At 38.3% G+C, this 24,575-nt stretch overlaps 1 protein-coding gene across 1 annotated transcript in view; it reads right to left on the minus strand.

Moving 5' to 3' along the window:
* Positions 1-23,898, minus strand: part of LOC137030191 (A disintegrin and metalloproteinase with thrombospondin motifs 16) — a 100,376-nt gene extending 76,478 nt beyond the window's left edge. The window contains exons 1-4 of the mRNA XM_067400378.1: positions 23,803-23,898; positions 23,631-23,718; positions 18,618-18,946; positions 37-349 (exon numbers count right to left, since the gene is read on the minus strand). Coding sequence (XP_067256479.1) covers positions 37-349; positions 18,618-18,946; positions 23,631-23,718; positions 23,803-23,898 — 826 coding nt within the window. The remainder of the gene's footprint in view (positions 1-36; positions 350-18,617; positions 18,947-23,630; positions 23,719-23,802) is intronic.
* Positions 23,899-24,575: the final 677 nt, after the last annotated feature.

Here is a 24,575-nt window from a genome sequence, read left to right on the forward strand (position 1 = left end):
TGAAGGTGCGGTTGGAGAGAGAATGCCCTTACATACATTTCTTCCTTCGTCCACAGAAGTGCAGTCTCTGCCCTGTGTCGTAGTTGAAGTTGTCATGACTGTGTGGAGTATGCTGGTTCTCCTCTGGATGCGTCTGTGTGTGATATGGGACAGCTGAATCTCTTCTGCCGATCGTCTTTAGCTCAGAAGACCTCCTGGTTCTGCCTCTGTTTGTCTGTGTTGGCATGGATCTCTTGTAGAGGATATGTGGATGGTGGTCAGATGGTGCTGAGAATTTCTCCAGAAGTGCCTGATGTGGATGAAGTGGCTTCAGGAAGTAATCCGCATCTTGAGTGCTAATCAAACCTGACTAGAGGGAAAACACACTGGTCAATGCTTCACTCTCTTCATGCTTCATATGCACAACATTAAAGGGGTTCTATTACTGTATGCTCATTTACAAGTTCATAATTTTGTTTATGGAGTCTACTAGAATATGTTTACATGTACGTAATGTTAAGAAAAACTCATTATTCTTTTATTTCTCATAATTTACATTGTTGCAGCACCTGTTTTCACCCTCTGTTTGAACACTTGAAAACGCAATCTACTCTGATTGGTCAGCTGGCCCCACTCTGTTGCGATTGGTCTATAAACACAACTGTAACTATGCTAACTATGGCATCAGTTTTGCCGTATCAGTCAAGAAGAACCAGCTGATCAACCCGAACCAGCTTTGCAAACACAACGTCTGCAGAAGTGGAAAAGCTCCCTTTGAAATTACTTTTTTCATGCTCAAACAGCAACATTACACACTATGGAAAGTTGAAAAAGCATAATAGGAGTCCTTTAACACTAGATGTGCATTTCCTGAAGGAAACGGAAGTGCTTGTGACAAGCAAGAGCTGCACAATATATCCAAATAAAATCAATATTGTTATATGGCTTAATGTGATAGTCTAATCACAAAGGTTGCAATTTAATTGATTTAAATATATTATATTATATATATAAACACTTCAATCTAAAACTGCCAAAATAAAAGCGTGATGGTTTAACATTTGAAAATGTAGACAATATGTAAATATTTGTATTGTTATTTTTCCACTGTACTATAAAATAAAACCATGATTATTAAATACTTTATCATTTAAATTTACGGTACAATCATTTTACTGCAATATATTTCTTTTTATATATATATTATATATTTAAAATAGGGCTGTCAACATGAATGCCTTAACACATGTGATTAATTCAAAATCCTTAAAGGTGCCCTAGAATTAAAAATTGAATTTATCTTGGCATAGTTAAATAACAAGAGTTCAGTACATGGAAATGACATACAGTGAGTCTCAAACACCATTGTTTCCTCCTTCTTATATAAATCTCATTTGTTTAAAAGACCTCCGAAGAACAGGCGAATCTCAGTCTGTGTGACTGTTACGTAACAGTTGGGAGCATTAATATGTACGCCCCCAATATTTGCATATGCCAGCCCATGTTCAAGGCATTAGACAAGGGCAGGACGTCTGGATCTGTGCACAGCTGAATCATCAGACTAGGTAAGCAAGCAAGGACAATAGTAAAAAATGGCAGATGGAGCGATAATAACTGACATGATCCATGATAACATGATATTTTTAGTGAATTTTACAAAATTGCCTTTCTAAATGTTTTGTTAGCATGTTGCTAATGTACTTTTAAATGTGGTTAAAGTTACCATTGTTTCTTACTGTATTCACGGAGACAAGACTGTTGTTGTTTTCATTTTTTAAACACTTGCAGTCTGTATAGTTCATAAACACAACTTCATTCTTTATAAATCTCTCCAACAGTGTGTAATGTTAGCTTTAGCCACGGAGCACAGCCTCAAACTCATTCAGAATCAAATGTAAACATCCAAATAAATACCACACTTACGCGATTAGACATGCTGCTTGACGAACACTTTGTAAAGATCAATTTTGAGGGTTATATTAGCTGTGTGAATTTTGTTTATGCTGGTTAAGGCAAGCGCGAGCTCCGGGGGAGGGGAGCATGAGATTTAAAGGGGCCGCGCAGCCTGAATCAGCGCATATTTAATGATGCCCCAAAATAGACAATTAAAAAAATGAATAAAAAAGAATCGATGGGGTATTTTGAGCTGAAACTTCACAGACACATTCAGGGGACACCTTAGACTTATATTACATCTTTTAAAAAGACGTTCTACGGCACCTTTAACGTGTTAAAATAATTGAACACAAATAAATACTGAAGCACGTAAAATTGCGTCATTAATGTAATTTACATCATGAAGTTAAATGATTTTAGAAGCCGAGAGCATCTAACAATTGCGCAAGCACCTGTAACCCTGGTAGGTGGAAATTTCTATTCAAACCCCTTTAGCATGATTTTGCTTCTATGTTTGCGATCAGATAATTTTAAGCCGTTAAACTCCGGCAAAGTTTTCAGTCCAATGATCCAGTATACATTTAAACAATCATTCTAAAACACCGCTAATTTAAAGAAAACTCGGCTGATCAATAGGCACCTGACAGACTTCTGAGGCAGCATAACAGTTTAATGATCTACAGCAAAATAGCGCAAGCTTTGGTGATACCTAAGCGAATATTTAATTACCACAATAGTAATTTCTCGCTAGAAATGACATCAGAAGAGGAAAACGTTGGTCAAAATCGTACATTTACCCAAAGTGACCAGCAACCGCAACTTTCATACGCCATCTTTATTTTTTAGGTCAACCATCACAGAATGGAAAGCACAGGATTGTGGGATATCAAAGGCAGCGCAGTATACATCTATGCTGCCTTCAAAAATCAATCAGATGAAGGTATCACAAGAGACAGGAAGTGAAGCTAACATTGAATTCAAATGTGCCTTGATGCATTCCTACCTTTGAATGCATTCTCCGAAGGCAGCATCTTTAAAGGGGTGGTTGATTATGATTTCACTTTTTTAACTTTAGTTAGTGTGTAATGTTGCCGTTTGAGCATAAACAACATCTGCAAAGTTAGGACGCTCAAAGTTCAAAGCAAAGGGAGATATTTTCTTTAAAAAGAATTCTCTGTTTAAGGACTACAACAAACAGCTGGTAGGGACTACAACAAGCTTCTTCCTGGGTTAGTGACATCACTAACCCTAAAATTGACATAAACCCCGCCCCCAAGAACACACAACAAAGGGGTGAGGCCATGTTATTGCAATACAGTATGTAACACAAATGCAATAGCATGTCATAAAAGCAAGACTACAACATAAGTTATAAGCGTAATTAAACTAAATTATACCTGTTCTATCTTCATGCAGCATATATTTTCTGGCTCTGTAGGATTTTACAACAGTTCCCACACGAACGATTTAAAGATTATCATGACAGAATATGCTAATCAATGACTAGTTATCTCCACATCAGCTACATAATTTAATCAACTAACCGTTCAGAAGCGTCCTGTTGCATTCTACATGTTGTCATTTTCTTCTTGAGTCTCTCCATCATTGTCCGACTCCGGTTTGAACATAAAAGGCTGAACAGTTTTTGACATTTTAAGTGAGTCTGCGTGAGCTAACATTAATCGGAGCTGGTAACATGAGCTCTTGAAACTCCGCCCTCTTCTTGGGAGCAGCAGCTCATTTGCATTTAAAGGAACACACACAAAAACAGAGCGTTTTTGCTCACCCTCAAAAAGTAACAAATTTAACATGCTATAAAAAATGATCTGTGGTGTATTTTGAGCTAAAACTTCACATACATACTCTGGGGAGATCAGACTTATTTTACATCTTGTAAAAGTGGCATTATATGACCCCTTCAAGCTTTCGGACACAGCCAGAAACTCAACGGAACATCAAAACATCCCAATGCTGTATGACTAGTTGATACGCAAACTGCGCTTCTCGGCTGGAAAAAGCAAACTAGAGTCTCACTAGTGAATTTTTGATGGATGAGGATTACAATCAAGGTAAAGATGATTGCAGTGATGTAACGTTACAGGAGTCGCACAATAAGCATGTGTGAGTCCTTTATTGATGTGCAAACATGTGGTCCTGTTCGGTATCCCAACTCAGTGTTTGTGGCGGCCCGCCACATCCTAATTTGTCCCGCCACAGTTTTAAAATGAAACGGAAATTAGGCTTGTCGCGATATTTAAATAACCGTCTGATTATTGCGCTCTTTTATAGCAAAAGTGGGAGTCATAGAGCAAAATAAGTACGCGCACCAAAACTAGCACCAATTAAGTTTTCGTTCACTATATTTAAAATTATCTGAAACCATTCCATAGCTTCATGTGAGGGAGTATGCATCGTTAAGTTCATGGTCAGAAACTCGTCTTCCCTCAGCTACCTACGGCTGTCAATCAGCACTCAAAGAGCGCGTCGTCAGCACGGTAAAACTCTCCAATATGATGTTATTCCCATTATAATACTTGCTATGTAGGTAAAAGGCTGTGGATTTGCATAAAATGATCTTGCAGGAGTTTATTACCGTTTATGAACGATGTTATACTGGCTACAGGATGTCTGTTAGATCGCACAACACAAGGACTATGAATTGGCGTCACACGCACAATAACTGGAATTTAAAAGTGAGAAGAAACAAATGATTAATAAAATGTTAGATGCAAATATACACAGGAATTATCTTTGTGCCGTGAACTGTTCAATGCGCAGCACAACTTCGAGTTGTAACTTCATATTGCTTCAAGCACATCATTCTGCACCCGGGATGCGCATTACCGTTTTTTGCTGCTGTTTTGAAGCGTTTCATATCATGGTTTTGCACACTGAAAGATTATTAATAACCTATTTTGTTCTCTCGTATCTATCATATCTTGTTGCCCCATTAAAAAGCTGCACAATACATTTAAAATATCGTCTTTTAATCTTACATTAATATAAATACATATAATTCTTTACATATAAATCTAATATAAATCGTTTTTTTTTCATTTCATAATACAAATAGTAATTTTAAAATTTTTATTAACATTTGGATTTATAATATTACTGAGCAAAAATGCTGCTGAATTATATAGGCTACTCACCTAGTTTACTATTTATTTATTGGTCAGCTTATGATTATATATTTCTATTGTTATTTTTTCTCTATAATGAAGTGGTGTTTAGTACATTCTGGATTGTTTAACAAATCAAAGAGTGACCATTAGTTCCACAAATACAGATGTATAGATACAGGCTCCCACTAATAACTTAATTCAACAAAAGTAACCTCTTTTGCTACATATTTTTAATGGTTTAAATGTATAATTTACATGTTTGACCACTTATGAACAATCATTTAGCCTACTATATGTTGTGTACATGACTAATGTGCCCTACCATCACCAATAAATAAATTACTTTTAGAGCACAAAATTGTTTACAACAGAACAAATTTTTTCATTGATCTAGTCACTTAATTTTGCTCTCAGAATGCAGCAGATTTATCCATTTAAATTTAAAATGTAGAAATTTTTCCTCCGGGGGGCATGCCCCCGGACCCCCCTAGAGGAACGGATGTCCACCCACCACAGTCTCACAAAATCCTGTGGGAACACTTGACTTGTCTAAAATGTAAAGAAGCTCTTTGATGTTGCACTGTATACATACTCTACACTGTGAATCCTGAACAGTTTTTTCTGTAATTTTGTTTTTCTTTTTTTTTTTTTTTTCATGTGTGCTTTGGTGTGCATAAAGTTATGAATTATATGGACATCTTATATAATTTGGTGTCCTATTGGAGTCTCCAAGTGTTTTTTTTTTTTTTTTTTTTTTTTTTTTACCTAAATTTACTTTGAAAAAGCTTGTAGAAAATACATTGTTGTGAGAATCACCTTTCAATCTGATGCTTTATTTTGCTGGATATGGAAAATGATGACAAAATGAGTGTGTTAAACAACATAACCAGGGCTTAATTTCACAATAAGTGTGTGATTAATCATGATTAAAATTTTTGATCTATTGACAGCCCTAATTTAAAATAAATTATCTACAAAGTCTGAATGAAGTTTGTACATTAAGGCTGAATTAACCATGAGCAGAATGATTGAGGAATACCAGTACAGTGTTTTGCAAGCACTGTCATAATGTTAATGTGCTTTGAAACAAAACAGACACTTTGTTAATGTTCTCAAAAAGCCTTTAGATTCTAAAAAGCAAAACCCATCTGGACTGAAGACATATTTTGAGTCTGAGTTCCAAACTGTTCAAGAATCAACTACCACATTTGAGGTACAGTACTTGCATGTCAAGCCGACTCAGTTTATGACACAAACGCCCAAATTACACTTCTTTGGAAAGCAGTGCTGTCATTAACACTAACAAGCTTCACGTCCCTCGCAATCTGGAGATCCCAAGGACTCTTCAAACCCTCATCCAAATGTCACATCAGGTCAGAGAGAGAACTCATTTGTGCAGCCTCTTCAGTGCGGTCTGATAATTACCCTCGATTGAGCTCAGAGGATAAGCTTCTCTCCAAACAAACAGAAAAGCCCTTCTGAGAACCTGTTTGAACCCAATGTGCATCTGATTATCATTCGTCATTGCCAACAACACTTAGGCTCATTGAAAGGCAATCATAGAGACAATAGGCTGTAAAACATATGAACTCTGGGAAGAGAAGATAAAGCAGGTTGCATTTAAGTTCAGGATTTGTGCATGAAGGCACATAAGAGACACATTCAGAGCCGTTTGGAGGACACAAGTACAGTAAAGGGCTGAGGTCTCTAATGTGTGTGTGAGGTTGTTTATGATGGCCCATAACTGAGAGCCATTTATGTGAACTGAACAGAAGTAGGGGTGCAATGATTCACTCGTTTTCTCGATGCACTGATAACAAATCCTGCATTGACATTGAAACATGGATTTTTTAAATTGTGAATCATTTGCAATCATAAGCAGATGTTTATCACACCTTTTCACAATCATCATCAATGTGGGAATGTAACTTTGAAGAGTGCATGTCCTGCCTACAGAGGTTAAAAGGTTAGTTCACCCAAAAATGAAAATTATGCTATAATTTACTCACCCTCAAGCCATCCTAGGTGTATATAACTTTCTTCTTTCAGCCAAACACAATCAGAGTTATATTTAAAAATATCCTGGCTCTTCCAAGCTTTATGATTGGAGTGAATAGTAACTTAGATTTCAAAGCCCAAAAAAGCACATTCATCCATCATAAGTAATCCATACGGGGGTTAATAAAGGTTTTTGTAAGAAAAATATCTATATTTATAACTTTATAAAATGTAATCACTAGCTTCCAGTAACAGCCATCCGTGCGTTCATGAGAGAGTTGAGTTGTGGTGTATGATGTAGGATGTAGGAGTAGTGTAAGCTTGGGTGAGAGTCGACGTCACTCGTGGTTCAAGCAAATAGAGCTGAGCAACAAACTCAAGCTCCTCCCACATTTCTCTTTAAAAATTCTCGTTTTAGACTTCTAATTTGTGACCGGTGTTTTGTTTTGCTCTATCCTCTGTGCTTCCGCGTTTGTCAATACGTCATGTGTCGGGTCAGAGTTCACCAAATATTGCTAAATATTGGCTCATTTTGGATTTCATGAGAGCTACACATTCCAAAAAAGTTGGGACAGGTAGCAATAAGAGGCCGGAAAAGTTAAATGTGCATATAAGGAACAGCTGGAGGACCAATTTGCAACTTATTAGGTCAATTGGGAACATGATTGGGTATAAAAAGAGCCTCTCAGAGTGGCAGTGTCTCTCAGAAGTCAAGATGGGCAGAGGATCACCAATTCCCCCAATGCTGCGGTGAAAAATAGTGGAGCAATATCAGAAAGGAGTTTCTCAGAGAAAAATTGCAAAGAGTTTGAAGTTATCATCATCTAAAGTGTATAATATCATTCAATGATTCAGAGAATCTGAAAAAATCTGTGCGTAAGGGTCAAGGCCGGAAAACCATACTGGATGCCCGTGATCTTTGGGCCCTTAGACGGCACTGCATCACATATAGGAACTCTATAGGTCAAAAAATAAGCCATATCTAAACATGATCCAGAAGCGCAGGCATTTTCTCTGGGCCAAGGCTCATTAAAAATGGACTGTGGCAAAGTCGAAAACTGTTCTGTGGTCAGACGAATCAAAATTTGAAGTTCTTTTTGGAAAACTGGGATGCCATGTCATCCGGACTAAAGAGGACAAGGACAACCCAAGTTGTTATCAGCGCTCAGTTCAGAATCCTGCATCTCTGATGGTATGGGGTTGCATGAGTGCGTGTGGCATGGGCAGCTTACACATCTGGAAAGGCACCATCAATGCTGAAAGGTATATCCAAGTTCTAGAACAACATATGCTCCCATCCAGACGTCGTCTCTTTCAGGAAAGACCTTGCATTTTCCAACATGACAATGCCAGACCACATACTGCATCAATTACAACATCATGGCTGCATAGAAGAAGGATCTGGGTACTGAAATGGCCAGCCTGCAGTCCAGATCTTTCACCCATAGAAAACATTTGGCGCATCATAAAGAGGAAGATGCGACAAAGAAGACCTAAGACAGTTGAGCAACTAGAAGCCTGTATTAGACAAGAATGGGACAACATTCCTAAACTTGAGCAACTTGTCTCCTCAGTCCCCAGACGTTTGCAGACTGTTATAAAAAGAAGAGGGGATTCCACACAGTGGTAAACATGGCCTTATCCCAACTTTTTTGAGATGTGTTGATGCCATGAAATTTAAAATCAACTTATTTTTCCCTTAAAATGATACATTTTCTCAGTTTAAACATTTGATATGTCATCTATGTTGTATTCTGAATAAAATATTGAAATTTGAAACTTCCACATCATTGCATTCTGTTTTTATTCACAATTTGTACAGTGTCCCAACTTTTTTGGAATCAGGTTTGTATAACTATGGTTGTGTTTGGTTGACAGAGGAAAGTCAAATACACCTAGGATGGCTTGAGGGTGAGTAACTTATGGGATAATTTGCATTTTTGGGTGAACTAACCCTTTACTAACTAACCCTCATAAACACTGCTTCATGAAGCTACGAAGCTTTACGAATCTTTTGTTTTGAATCAGAGGTTTGGAGCGTGATTTCAGTAAACAAGGCTTCATTACATCTTAAGTGATTCGAAATTTCAATGGTTCACCACTGGGGGGGCGTGACTTTAGCAGTTTGATACATGGTCCAAATCACTGATTCGAAACAAAATATTCGCAAAGCTTTGAAGCTTCATGAAGCAGTGTTTTGAAATCGCCCATCACTAGATATTGTTGAATAAAGTCATTTGTTTTTTGGGTTTTTTTGACGCACAACAAGTATTTTTGTCGCTTCATAACATTAAGGTTGAACCACTGTAGTCACATGAACTGGACATCTGAAAGTGTTAATTATCTTGTTGGCAATAGAGGCCTCACTGAGCCATCGGATTTCATCAAAAATATCTTCTGAAAAGGAACAAAGATCTTACGGGTGTGGAATGACATGAGGGTGAGTAATAAATGACAGAATTTTCATTTTGGGGTGAATTAACCCTTTAATGTTGATCAGCCCTGCTGAACTGGTTTATGTTGGTAACTGCTGTTTTAAAGCTGTTTTAAAGCTCTTTTGTTGCCTGCACAGCTGAGCAGAGATCTGGTCTTGCTGGCTCAAGGAACGCTCACTCCACGGTTAAGTAATCAACGAGCAAAGCCATACAGGTCTCGCCAGACTAAACAACACCGTTCCAAGATCACAGTGTGTATAGAGGATACACATCTCATCACATAATTAACGCCTGTATGGGAGGTAACTGCTGACAGATTTCAACATGCGTCTTTTCAAACAACACTTGAGTGATTCTGGAACTGCCCATTACATGCAATGATAATTAGACACTTTAATTACCACATCACACATACTGCATATTACAGTGAAGTATTCAAATGAAAGACACAACTGGCTCTTTAAGGGAACAGTTGCAGGTTACCACTTTTTACATTGTGAATGATTGCAAAAATATTCTTCAATATCCTTCCATATCCATTTATTACCTTGGATGGAAATCAATGTCACTCCATATTTTATAGTGCTGAAAGTTCCAACAATAAAATTGATGTTGATGCCTACAAATAACCAATCAGAAGAAAAAGCAGCTATTTCAGAGGGTCTATGTCAATAACCACTGGCTGTGTATCAGATTTTAGTTCGTTAGGCTAGCTGATATCATTAGCAGCTAAGCAGATTAATCCAGGCACTTCCAGAGCAGTGATTCAAGACTCTATCAGAAGAACAACACCTGGGACTTAATCTTACCCCAAGACCAAAGGTCCTACAGTCAAGCATTTGATCCTTTATTGGACGCTAAGGACTTCAAAGAGTAAAATTACCCAGTTGTTTTGGTGTCAAGGCAGCAATCCTCATGATATACGCTGGTATCTTCTGTCACCAGATCACAGGGTTTAGTCAACAGAAGCGACCTCTACCAGTGCTGATGCTTTCAGGCTAGATGTAGGATGAAGTTCAGGCATGACTGGTCACTCCACATGACTCGAGCCTGCTGTTCTCATGTTGGGAGTTTTAGCCGTTGTCAAGACTAATTCCCAAAGTCGAGTCAATTTACGGCGATTGCGCTTTCATGCTGTTTACACGCTTGCTGCACGTCTTCCAGTCAGTCATTCCTATCCATCCAAAGTTTAGTCAATAGAATCCTGCAGGATTGCAATTATGGCTTTGGGTTAGTTGAGGAAGACAGTACCACATCTTAGTGACATAATTCATACAGACAGTGAGCGACCTTGCAGTGACCTGTGTCGTGTTTTCATTTGATTAAATGCACATGGTGTCTTTCAGATATTATGTACTACACTTAGTGTTCATCCTATGTGACATCACTTCCAGATATATATATATATATATAACAGTTTTTTCTGGTTCTAGAATCAGATATTCTAGTGATAACAGCACTCCTACCTTTTCACTGTTTTTATCACTACGCTTGAAGCAACCGTCATGGCGGTTGAGCAAATCCACCGTATTTTATTTACAATTACTACACTTGTACCATGAACTGTAGTTTTAAGAGGTTTTTTTATGCGATAATGTAGTTAAGACATAGTTTAGACATGAAATATGTGAATCATATTTAATTATAGCACCTATTTTACAATTTGTTTAGACATTTTCAAAGATGCGAGCTCCAGGCCGGCAGCAGCTGTTCAGTGCTCGTGTACCCGCCAAGAACAGCTTCATCTTGGCTATTGCTTCGGGGATTTGCTGCTGTCTCTTATAGTGTTTAAACATGAGATTTAATTCATTTTGGGTACATAAAACGGGCAATCTTTAGTCTTATTAATCTATTACTTGTTCCATCAAATTGGGCTATGTTAAATTTAATAATTTAATATTAAGGCTATATTTAACTTACATCCTATAGAGCACTGCTTTTGTACGTTTGACTGAATTGTACAATGGTCTTTATTTCCTATTGTCATTTATAATGACTATGGCTGTTAAATTTAAGTGTTGTTCAAAAAATATTATTTTATATAAATAATATGTCGTATTTGGTTTTGAGAAAGGGTCCATTAGTGCGTAATATGGAATGAGTTAAAGTTACATTAATACAGCATTAGATGGTGGCAAACCTTACGAGTGAATCAGTCAGACGCAAGAGACTTTTAAATCGAAAGGGACTTTTGTAAACAAAAGATGTTGTTTTAGTGCTGTATGTTATAGAAAATTCCCTTAACTTTAAAAAGGGCAAATACAAAGATCACTTTCTTCAGCAGACATTCAAACGGATTTTTATAATGGATATAATATTATGATACTGAATTTTGTATCAGACACAGGTAATGCTGGCTCTGGCTCTCTCTCTCTCTCTCAATAATACTGTACAAAGTACAATGAGTTTCAGTGGAGGGACACAACATTCCTTCATTACTAGTTCTAAAGTGACATTTTAGAATTAGTAACAGAGGCTTGGTCAAACTGTCAATTTGAGATTTGAATCCGTGGCAGAAGCACAAAAGAGGCTTTTAAAGACACTCCTTTGTTGTTTCTTATTTATTTACACACTCGTACCACCGAACTGTTGTATAAATGCAATATCACACTTGTAGCCGTGTGATATGGCTATATATCAGCACGCTGTGATTACCTACGGCACTCGGTCTGCGGCCAAATCACAGCCTTGCTGATATACAGCCATATCGCGTGGCTACTCGAGTGACATTGCTCATATATTCATTTCAGTTCTATATTTATTTTTCTTAAGGAATTTTAAGAGAAACATCTATAAACGAGCAACAAATAAGCAATAAAATTCCATTTGGTAACTGTTCTTTTTGCCATTCACTGCTGGGAGAATAAATGAACTCTCCCATTCTGAAAGCTGAAAGATGTGTCAACAAAGATTTGTAGTGCAGAAATGAAAATCGCTGTTGTCGTAAGAGCTTGAATTATGCCACTCTAGAAATGCTCGGTGATGTAATGGATAAACAAATCAAATTTCAGTCAAATTTATATCAGGCACAATATAAATATCAAATTTGGTCAAAAGCAACAGCCAAAGAGGAAATAGGGGAATCATGAAGGAAACCATAAATTTGTTGATCTATCCAGGGAAATCTGTACCTTTCCATTTCTGCCAGGAGGAGACATGGAAATTTAAATCAATTTACGCACATGGCACTTAGCATCCTCAAGCACACAGTTTAGCACAAGTAAACAGTGGAAATCCATGTTGTCAAGCGGGAGTGGTGCGGCTTACCGCATTCCTGCGTAAGTAACACGTAAGAATCATCTGCCACAAATCTGCACCTCAGTCTCCCTGGTCCATGACAAGCTTAACTAAAAACAAATGTCTGCGCTGCCTCCTTAAATACCTCTCATGAAATTACACACTGAGAGCTACAAGGTGCAAATAGCAGTCATAAAGCTCCAGGAGACGGGCTGAGACGCTACCTGGGAGAAAAATAACAGCTGCACTCCCGCACTCAGGGAAATGGGCAGATCCAGGCACGACCCTACAGGAACTCTAATCAAAGGAGCTGAGCGGATATGAGGAAACTCTGAGCGATGCACCTGACGCTGTTCCTATTTCCATGAGAGAGAGGCTTGTACTTGCCTTACTGCTTTTAGAAGCTGAAACCGAACCTGCTATAAGAGTTTATATGCCAGCTGAAACTATTTGAGAAGGGTGTCGATGATTCGTTTTTTTTTTAAATCCACTTACATCATCTCAGTGACTAACTGTTGCTGTTCTTGTCGTGAAGAGGCAGCTTCAGAGTCTTAACCCCTTCCTGCACATTACATTGCATGAACGCTGACTACATCAAGACTAAATCAACTTGAAACACCATATCCAGCAGGATCGCATGTATCCTTGCTCATTGACAACAACCTCCCGCCAACAATTAGTCATCCATGGCGCCTCTTTCTGCTCTGTTTTTACAGGGCAAATTGTGCTACGCTCCATTTCTGTTCATTATAAATAAATATGTTAGTCTTTTATACTGTCAGTCCATCAAAACTACATTGAAAGCCTGGAGAGTGAAACTTGGGATTGTTTTATGAGGGATAATAATGTATATATTTTGGACAAGAGATCTTAAGAGTTGCTGGGGGTAGCATGGCCTGGTTTAACCTAATGATGAATGCTAAATCGTAAGCATCGTAGGAAATTTGGTGAAAGAGAATGAACCCATGCACCAGGTCCTGCTACGAAGCAGCTTGGGATCAGAAATCAAACAATTTCTCAATTTCTCTTTAATTAAGAGTGAACAAAATCAGTCCAATATAAAATGACCTGTACCAACAAAAGCAGCTGTGACATGCTACAAACTCTCAGTTTAGACCAGACTGTCTGTGTCTAATGTAATATAACAGGAATGTAAGGAGTGATTTGTATCATTAGAAACTGACTGGATTGTGTCCATACCTGAATTGTATGGATTACTTTTACACTACTTTTATGTCTTTTTGTGCTTGAAAGTTTTGTCTTTTGTGAAAGAAGAGTTCTGAACAACATGAGCATGAGTAAATAATGACAGAATTTGTAGGTTCCTTTAACAATAAAACCAGGAACTAGGGGTGGGCGATATGACCAAAATCTTATTTCACAGTGTGAGAAATATTATTTCACGATAACAATAAATATCTCGATATAGCTATTTTCTTATTAAAAATAAAAACTAGCTAGCCTCTGTTTTGTTTGACAACACTTTGAACGTCAACAGGAAGTTACTCCACCCAGGATCACTTAGAGCACCTTTAAGATTATTGTAACTGACAAAGAAGTCAGTTTATATTTCATGCTTATTTAATTATTTTATAAATGTTTGTTAAAGATCTTTAAATTTGAAACTACTCGGTAAAGAGCGGTTTTAAGGGAAACTTTTATTATGACAGCACAGAGTGAATCAGGAAGAAAGCACAGAGTGAATCAAAAAGAAAAAATGTCTGCACCGCATGGAAAGATGAAGCATTTTCCACATTTGTAAAAGTTTATATATATTCATCTGGAGTAAATAAGGACATCAGATGCAAGATTAAGTTCTCCTTTGGTAATAAGCAGCCAATGAAGTAAGTTTTTCATTTTATTTATGCATGTCCTTTATATTCTTTATTTCAACTTTATTTTTGTGTATTTAGTTCTCACGGATCCAATTTACTGACTAACATCCTGTTTTCACCTAACTGTTTACGTTAGTTTAAGACATAACCGACTGTTTACATGAATACTCCACACAACGGGGATTTTGACATTATTGTGTGTCTATCTGACCATTCAAGCGCAATAATACACGAAAGAGAACTGAATTTGCGATCGCATGAGACAGGCGGCTTTTGAGTTCTTTTCACAGCTTATCACTCTTATGAGTATATAACTTTAAGTAGTACTGGGCTACGCAGATATATTTGCACACCGTGGAATAAACGATATGGTAAAAATCTCTAACGATAGAGACTTTACACCGTGGTCACGTTATATACCGTCATACCGGCCAGGAACATGTACAATGAAAGTCAGTTTTCATTTTATGTAGAATTCAAGCATTTTAAAAACTTTTCTCAAGTAAGTAAAAAAATTCTGTTGCAGTTGGGTGTCCTAATGTAGATTTATGGCTTCAGTTTATGGCTGACATCACTCACAATTAGCCTGTTATTGTAGACTGGCGACACTTCAGAAAGACTTTCAGTGTGGAGTTTCCACGGTATGGCACTCGCCTCAACCCAGACTGCCATTTCCAATGACCCTCCTAATTGGCATCCCATGTGCCACCATTAAAGTAGGCTATTGTACCTTTTTGTATAAAGCTGTCAGCTTGAAATCATTGAGGCCTTGTTCGTCTAGTCCACAGGCCTTTAAACTTACATTTAGGACCTTTTATGACAAACTCAGACTGTCATCAAAGCCCTTCCAACCTCCAATGGTGATCTGCCAACCTGGTCTCAGCCATTTAAAGAGAATTTATACATGGGCTTTGCTGGACAAGTAAGTAGAAGCAGAGTTAACTAATGACTCTGCACAGCTGCTAATCACATCCAGCTGGGGACAGTGTCATAGTCTACAGCATTACACTGCCAACACATATTTCAACTAGTTATAGACCCAGTACATTTTCAATGACGGTAAGATTTGAGCTGCCTCCATTTAGAGAATGGTGATCACATAGAGGTTAAAAGTCATAGGGAAATGAACTAACAAAGATTATCTCACAGTAAAAAATCTGATGTTTTTTTTTTTTTTTCACAATAATTGTACTTCGATTTAAATCAATCACACCAGTCTTTATGTAGTACAGTTAATACTATGAATCTTCATTTGACATACTGTTGTGACATGGGCCAGTGCGAACCATGGGATCAAAGTTTGGACTTTCTTTTTTTTTTTTTTTTTGCCCTTTAGTCCCTGCTGGTAGATGTTGTAACCACACCATAATGCTGGAACCAATGCCTCATCGTTTCACGCGATGTGTGCAAAGATGATTGTGATCAAAGATGGCAGATGGATAGATTTCTCCAGGAATTAAAGACGTACTTGGTTTTAACCCATCCAGACCGCCAGCGCTTAGTGAAAAGCAATGAAAATGATTGATGCAAGGGTTGTAGTAAACTACATGAAAATAGATTTAAAAGCATCATACGGCTGCTATACAGAATGCTCCTTCATCATCTGGTTAATATAATTTTAAAAAGTTGTGCATCCATGGCCCACATTTCCAACATGAATTTTACAACAAGTACTGTAAAGCAGTGACACACCGAAATTTCTGCAACGAAAAATATTTGGCTGAAACTTTACTTTTTTGCCTTAATAGTTTTGGAGGGCCGAAATCATTGACTTAGGGCTTCTACATTGACGTGTTTTGGCTGCGTCAGGGTCTATTTCAAGTACAAAATTTGTTTAGCTGAAATATCAAGTGGCTCAATGCTGAAGAACTTTACTTTAGCATATAGTTAATTTATATACTCCAGAGAACATGACACCCTGAACAGCACAAAGAGATACCCAATTTCTCAAATTTAATTACCAAAACTATATTTTTGGTTTCGATTTTCAGATAAATTAAAGGGTTTTGGCATTTCAACAAAAATGAATTTCCGTGCATCTCCACTGTGGAGTGCAATAAAACGACATTGAGATATCGACTTTGAGACTTAAAGTGTGTTTTGTTTAAACAGCAGTGCAACTGAATGTAAAACAGAGTATCTGTGGATTCTGGAAGAGCTCACTGTAATTTTTCAGTGCTGCTGTGGACCTCCTTGCCTAAACAAACTGTTTAGAAATAAACATCATCATGTATTAATGCTTATATGACAACAATATGTGTTTGTTTCCACTGAGGACAAACATAGATCCTCTAAATGTTGATTTGACTAGTAAAAGGAGGCTCTGTTCTCAAGTAAAACCTCCCCTGACCCAAATTTATATGTGTTATTGAGTCACTGGTTTTAGGGGATTTGAATACTGTGCTTTTATACAGGCTCTATTGATGGGACAGGGCACTCTATGTCAGTCCAGTCAGGGTAAAGTCATGAGAACTGCAGCACAGTCACTTTGCTCTTCCAGCGCCTACTGGGAGCCGAATCTCGTGCGGCCTTGGAGCCAAAATAACAAAAGCCCTCTGGAGGGTTGAGGTTTCTCTGCACACCGAACATTAATCCACCAAGAAAACAAACAGATGGGATGATGAGTAGACTAGACTTATGAATACATTAGTTTTGTACTTAAAGGCCCGCACAAATGATTCAGTGCATTGATGATGAGACAGTCATCGCTTTACAGTTCATTCCAAAAATGCTTGAGGCTGTGGCTCTTATTCTCTCCAAGGAGAAAATAAATTCTTTCTGGTCTATTTTCATCACCATCATTATCAACTATTTGAACAGCATTCATAATATTATATATATTTTCCACATATCAGAGAGAACAGAATAGATAATATAGTTCATGCAAAGATAAACTCTTATGACTTAGAACGTTAGTTCAACCAAAATTCTGTCATTAAAGGATTAGTTCACGTCAGAATTAAAATTTCCTGATAATTTACTCACCCCCATGTCATCCAAGATGTTTATGACTTTCTTTCTTCAGTCGACAAGAAATTAAGGTTTATTTCTCCATATAGTGGACTTCACTGGGGTTCAACAGGTTGAAGGTCCAAATTACAGTTTCAGTGCAGCTTCAAAGAGCTCTACACGATCCCAGACAAGGAATAAGGGTCTTATCTAGTGAAACGATCGGCCATTTTCTAAAAAAATATTTATACTTTTTAGCCACAAATGCTTGTCTTGCACTGCTCTGTGCTGTGCCACGCATTACATAATCACGTTGGAAAGGTAGGCGGAAGTACCGCGGTAGAGCGAAAAACTAATTTTCTCCTCCAAAATCAAAAATCAAAAGCATCTGACATCGTTGTTTTACCTTTTTTGTAAAGGACGATTGGCTTAGTCTTTACATGTTCACTTTGTAGACACTGGATCTGTACACGTGACCTTGCGTGTCGCATTGCAGAGCAGTGCAAGGCAAGCAATTGTGGTTAAAAAGTATATAAATTTTTATTTTTTTTAGAAAATGACCAAACGTTTTGCTAGCTATTCCTCGGCTGGGATCATGTACCTGGAATGTTTTCCTCAAAAACCTTAATTACTTTTCAGCTGAAGAAAGAAAGACAAACATCTTGGGTGACATGGGGGTGAGTAAACTATTCCTTTAATTACCAATCCTTGTGTTGTTATTTAGTATTTTATTTATGAAAACATTGATTTGCAACGCGCGTTCACGAGCACCACGACATATGCGTTTAGTTGTGACACTGCACCTAGTTGTGTGAACACACTTTGGATGATATTATTTTGTTAATGAAGTGATAAAATATGTTGTTGTTTTTTTTTTTAAATAAAATTAAGGTACCAATGGAGTACTTTAATGATGTCTTTACTACCTTTCTGGGCCGTGAAATTGGTAGTTGCGTTGGAGGGAGAGAAACCTCTCCAATTTCATCAAAAATGTGTGTTCTGAAGATGAACAAAAGTCTTACAGGTTTGGAATGACACAAGGGTGAGTAATTAATGACAGAATTTTCATTTTTAGGTAAACTAACCCTTTCATTTGCTATCTGAAAATGACTCCTTCTACCATTAACTAATCATTCAGCTCGGAAACAGGATAACCCACTCACCATTCCCTCGCATGTCGACAGCGCCACGGATGAGTTGACCTTTGACCTCAGCACCCCATGGTAGAAACAGAGGTTGTCTTGTGGAAAAGGCTGCAGGCTCTTGGTGCCGCTCCTGCCCAGGGTTTGTATAGTGAAGCCTGGCGCCATCAGGTCATGTGACGGCTGCAGGTCCAGGTGGAAGTCCTGTCCTAATCCACGGAGCCTAAAGTGAACAGTGGGGTCGTGACCTTGACCATCCGTGGAGCGTTTCCTGCGGTGCTGGTGGGCCACGGCATGGGAAATGTAACGTCCTTGATGGTCCACCTCATATGGGGCCACAATTTCATATTCTACATAGAGGAGGAAATGACGTCAATACAAGCTAGAGTTCAATCCATTATTTCTGTTCAGGTATGAAATTATTCTCTTTTTTTTTCCTGAATAGAAGCATATTCATATACGATTAAGACGGGTTCACACTTTACGATTTTGGCCATGATTTGACTATCTGAGACTGTCTGTATGGGGGGTTGGGTATTAAGTATTATTATTAAGTAGTCTATTAAGTAATCAATTTAAACTATTTGTGAATAATATATTTATTTAATTATTTGTATCTCTAATATGTCAAAAATGCAAAATGTTTGTCTCGTCACATTCAGTTATGAATTACATTAATCATATCATATTAATCAAATAATTGCATGTTTTCAAGTCAAAACGAGTGGTCAAATTGAGTTGAGTAGTTTGCATCACTGGATATTTCTGTTGGTCACTGAATATTTAAATCATAAAACAGTCATAAAATATTAAATATTAAAACGAAAGCATCACATTGGAATTCACACTTTGAATTTGCCTTTGATTTGATTGGCCAGCTCACTCATTCTGACAGTGATGAGCGCTGTAAGACCACTGACGCAGAGCAGCCTAAAAATGTAACTTTTTTTGTCATTCTTACAGCAAACAGAACAGCGCATAATGGAGTACAATAGAGCAGTCAGCATCAATTATATCAAATATTGGGGGGGACAATTTGGCCATTAATTATTGGGGAGACTTGTCTCCCTCAATGTCTATGGTGGTTATGGCCCTGCCTCTGATTCTAGGCCAAAATTGGAAGTCTTTGATCACTAGTTTGAAATGTTCACAGACAGCCGATCAACTACCATCAAATTTTACCTCTGATGAACTTCTGGCAGTGTCAGAAGCTTGAGGCGCAGTCCTGTAGTGTGGCTTTTCCCATGACAACCATCAAATTAAAAACCAATAGTAGCGCAGAAACTGATGACGCAATTAGTGAGACAACAACAAACCACCGCTTGTTCCACACACATCTTTTTTTTCCCAGTTCCCTTTTTAGGAAAAACCATGATCAAAAATAATGCTAGAAATTGTTTTTGTTTGCTAGCCACCATTTCTATGCACATATAAATGCAGCTCACAGTCACCGAACATGTCACAGATCGATGATGTAAAACTAAGGATGAGTCTTCTTGTGTGCGTCTGTTTTTAATGCGTCTTTCTTGACTGCCGTACAGTCTGACATTAGTGACAACTGAAGCCCCGGTTTACTTCATTTTTTTTTCCGCAAACGCCAGTGTACACGCACAGTCGAATGCACAGCCTTGCAAAGTATACTTCATTTGACTCGTACGCGTACAGAGGCATTCAAATCATGCGCAGTTTTGAGCAATTTCTCACCACGAGTTACGATTCATGTAAACATCTTTGCTAGAATTGAACAAATGAGGGTTCTTTCTAACCTCTTCGCACAATCTCTTGTCTATGTTGGCCTCCATTGTCACTGTAGCTTGCATGCGTTCCGGCCTGTTCTGTTTATGCAGGTTTTCTTTGCCTACCTTGTGAATCGACGCCCCCAGGGCACAGTTGCCACCTTGTGGATAAACGAATTACTGCAAAAAAAATTTAAACGCACATGTGCGACCTGCACGTAAAAAATCTGGTGGTGCGTACTCTTCTGATGGCATAATTCACGTCATGCACGCATATGCGTAAAAAGTGTTATCCATGTTACTTTTCTGGCCAGAATGTGAGTTTACAGGTACAGGTCCATATAAATAACATAAATTACACAAAATATTTATTATTCATCAGCAGTTAGAGTCCTGAAAATGTACGAGTGTGTGAGTTGGTTTAATGCTGTTGTCACTGCTGCAAACTCCCATATACAAATAATTATTTGAAAAATAGAATTTTTGTGCAGCCATTAGGCCCCTCCCCAGTGTAGGCCCCTGGGCTTCAGCCCATGGTAACCTGTGCGTAAAAGGGGACCTATTATGCCCCATTTTACAAGATGTGAAATAAGTCTCTGATGTCCCCAGAGTGTGTATGTGAAGTTTTAGCTCAAAATACCCCACAGATCATTTTGTATAGCATGTTAAAATTGCTACTTGTTGGGGTTGAGCAAAAATGCACCGTTTTAGTGTGTGCTCTTTAAATGCAAATGAGCTGCTGCGCTCTGCCTAAGAGGGCGGAGCTTCAAGAGCTCGTACTCCGGTGTCAGGATTCAGTCAGGACGCACTATAATGTCAGAAACTATGAATATATGCTGCATGGAGATAGAACAGGTATAGTTTAGTTTAATTATGGTTATAACTTATATTGTCTTCTTGATTTTATCCACTATATTAGAACAAGCCTGTTGTACCGGACCCCATTTGACTTTACTGATGAGTTTTATGACGTTTATTGTACTTCAAACAAAATATGAAGCGTCCGTTTTCAGTATAGAAAATCACTGTAAGAGCTTAATAAAACACAGTGCAAGTGTGCATTAAAATATTATCCATAAACTCTCTCTCTCTCCCTTGTATTATCATCAACATACACAGCGAACACTCAATACATCAACATACACAACATACACACTCGTTACAACTAACAGTAAACAAATATATAAAGAGCTTATGGCTTTTCGGGTGGTGCTTAATAAACTGGTAAACTTTATATCCGTAAATCAACTCCGATGAACTGTAATAAAGTGCTCTCACCTTCAATACTGCCATATCTAGTATCACTCTGGAGACTGTAAGCTGGATCTATCCTTGAGTAACAACTTTTTAGCACAACCTCTGTTTTGTATTGTCCCTTTGTATTGACATTCGTTCACAAAGCAGTCCGGTGTGTAATGATTCGCGCAGACATAAACGAATTTCAGTAGAGTTGAGGGAGCATTTTCTTCAAAAACAAAATTAATCCACCTCGTCTTCAGCGGCTCAGATTTTGAGAGTAAATGGAGAGAGCTATGTGGATTAATCAATCGAGCAACAAAGACCTAAAACGCTTGGGAGACATTCTCGTTAGTGCAGCAATGGCGGACTGTGTAAACTCGCTGTGAATGCGTTCAGGGCGGTTCTATGTTCAAACGTCAGTGTCTGTCAACATTCGTGGGCGGGGCCTGTGGCTAAAGTGACGTCACACTGCCAGGGATCTGGAAACGGCTTGTTCTGAGACACTGCTTATGATTTATGGGGATTAAAAAAAAAAGGAGTGGTTGAATTTTTATCATTAGGGTGGTTGTGTACACACACTGCCAACGTACATTTATAGCCAAACACAATGCAACAGTGAATTTTGCATAATAGGTCCCTTTTAATAACCCCCTACTCACACCTTTAAAAAGCTATTTTAAGACTAATACTTTGGTTTGCCAGATACAGTATAAATGTCTATTTGCAGTTTCTGTTATCCAAATACAGATCTTAAACAGAATGGAAACAGAATGGACTGAGAACATTTAAAAGTCATTTATCATCTAATGATTCATCAGGATAAAAAAGACCATATCTATCAAATACATGTTGTTTTTGTATAAAATAGTTAATTTTACCTAAACAAATGCAAGCAAAAGTGATTTATAGGAAGAGCGCATCAAGATGCTGCTCATGGGGCGAAGGTCAGAAGACTTGTTTTAATGTGTGATTCTGACCTCTCCATACACTCACACTCCTCTCATCCTCGCGGTGGTCTGGTGGCTCAAGTTATAAATGCTTTTACAGACATGAGCAGACAGATTTATGATCTCTGACCGTGGGGTGAGACACACACTGATGACACACACTCCTAACGCTCCGCTGTGATATGGAGACACACGCTCTCACCGTCTCTCATTCTCTTTCTCTCACACAAAGTTGCACGCACACACACACACGCACGCGCACACACAGACACACACACTATTATATCTGGCTACTCCAGTCTCTAAGCTCATGCCAAAACAGTGCAGAGACTCTTCACAGGATAAAGGCAGTAAGTGCACACAGAGACTGTTTGTAAAGCTTGGCTGATTGATGGAGAGCTTCTTCAAGTGTCTGCCTTTGTTCATTGTTCACGAAGTCCTAGTGCATGCCAATCTTTATGCCACACACCCCCTCTTTCTCTCTCTCTCTGTGTGTGTGTGTGTGTGTGTGTGTGTGCATACAAAATTGTCCACAGAAGCGACAAACAAAACCTCCATTCGGGGACATCTGGGGACACCCTTGGTTGGAAAAAATGATTCATACATGAAATAAACATGTTTTCATTTTCAATCCCAAAGGTTTTCTTTTAGGAGAAGAGGACATGTTAGTCTGTAACTGTATTGCTATTGTGCTATTGTTTATATTAGCCTATTTAGCCACATTTACAAAGCTAAATAAAATTGTGCGGATGCGTGTCAGGATTTGCATATGTCAAATGTGACCACAAGAACATTCAAACCTGAAAGTGATTAATTTATTATATTTTTTTAAACGGCCTTATCATCTCAACCTCTCAAAATATTTCAGAGTGCATTTAGTCTCAGATCAATTAGGATATCTAGCGCCCCCTGCCGACGACATCCCATCTAGACTGTGCAAAAGCAAAAAAGTCATTCACCTTCAAAACCATGTTTCTTACATTTAATTTTAAGAGAAAGCCTCATCAAAGTCTAAATTAATGTAATAGCAATGAATCGCTCATATGCCCCATGCAATGAAACAATAACTGCGACTGACAGCTGTCAATCACATTGGACAGGTATGCTCTCACCTGTGTCGTGAGGTAACCGCAGTGTTTCCAGCAGAGGTTTATGCTTTACGTGACGACCAGCATGATGGTTTGCAGATGCGCAGATTCTCTACATGGACAAACAGTGAACATGCATCATTTGCATTGCAATGAAATGCAATCACTTTGAAGAAACAGGCGCGTGTTTGCTCACCTGGAGGCATCCGAGTATGAAAAACAGAATGACCAGCACAGAACAGATTGATGAGGTGTAATTCCTCCTTGATGGCACAGGGCGCAGGCAAGCCATGTCTCCTGCAAACTCTTATCCAAAATCTGCAGCGAACAGCCTCTGCGCCTCTCCAAATGCGCGCTCTCCACTGAAACACTGCACGCTCTTGTGCACTTTAAATCTATTCATACAGCATCAGTGAAGTTCCTTCGAATCAAACGCGATCCCAAATCCATGATCTGTATCCTGCCGGTGTACTTCCAGACCCAACAGCATTTTGGAGAGCTTCTTTTTCTGCGCATTAATCGCGTGTGATTGAGGATAGTTCCATTCTTCATGCAGATGTTCTCCGCTCAGTGCGCTTTTAGCGAATGTCTGGAGCGGCTCGAACGCCGGTGTGCTTCACACGCGCTTCCAAACAGCCAATCACAGCTCACACCTGTGCGCAAGAGCCCTTGGTGAGAGGAGGGTCGAAACATCTACACTGTAAAAAAGTAAACCCACTAAAAGTAATTGCTGCCATACATTTTGATTAAAATAAAGGTGGTGTAAAGCCCATTCTTATATTGTATGGAATTTTGCAGTATAGGCTATTTATTATGATTTATCCGTGTATATTATTATTTTTATTTATTTATTTAAAAATGAATGTGCTCTTGAAATCTTTAATTAAAATAGCTATCTTCTCCTCCCTCTTAAAGCAACATCTCTTCTCTAATGACGTGTTTATTGGCATGAGGGCGGGACAACCTGTC

Source organism: Chanodichthys erythropterus, chromosome 2 (genome assembly GCF_024489055.1).
Source record: "Chanodichthys erythropterus isolate Z2021 chromosome 2, ASM2448905v1, whole genome shotgun sequence".
NCBI lineage: Eukaryota > Metazoa > Chordata > Actinopteri > Cypriniformes > Xenocyprididae > Chanodichthys > Chanodichthys erythropterus.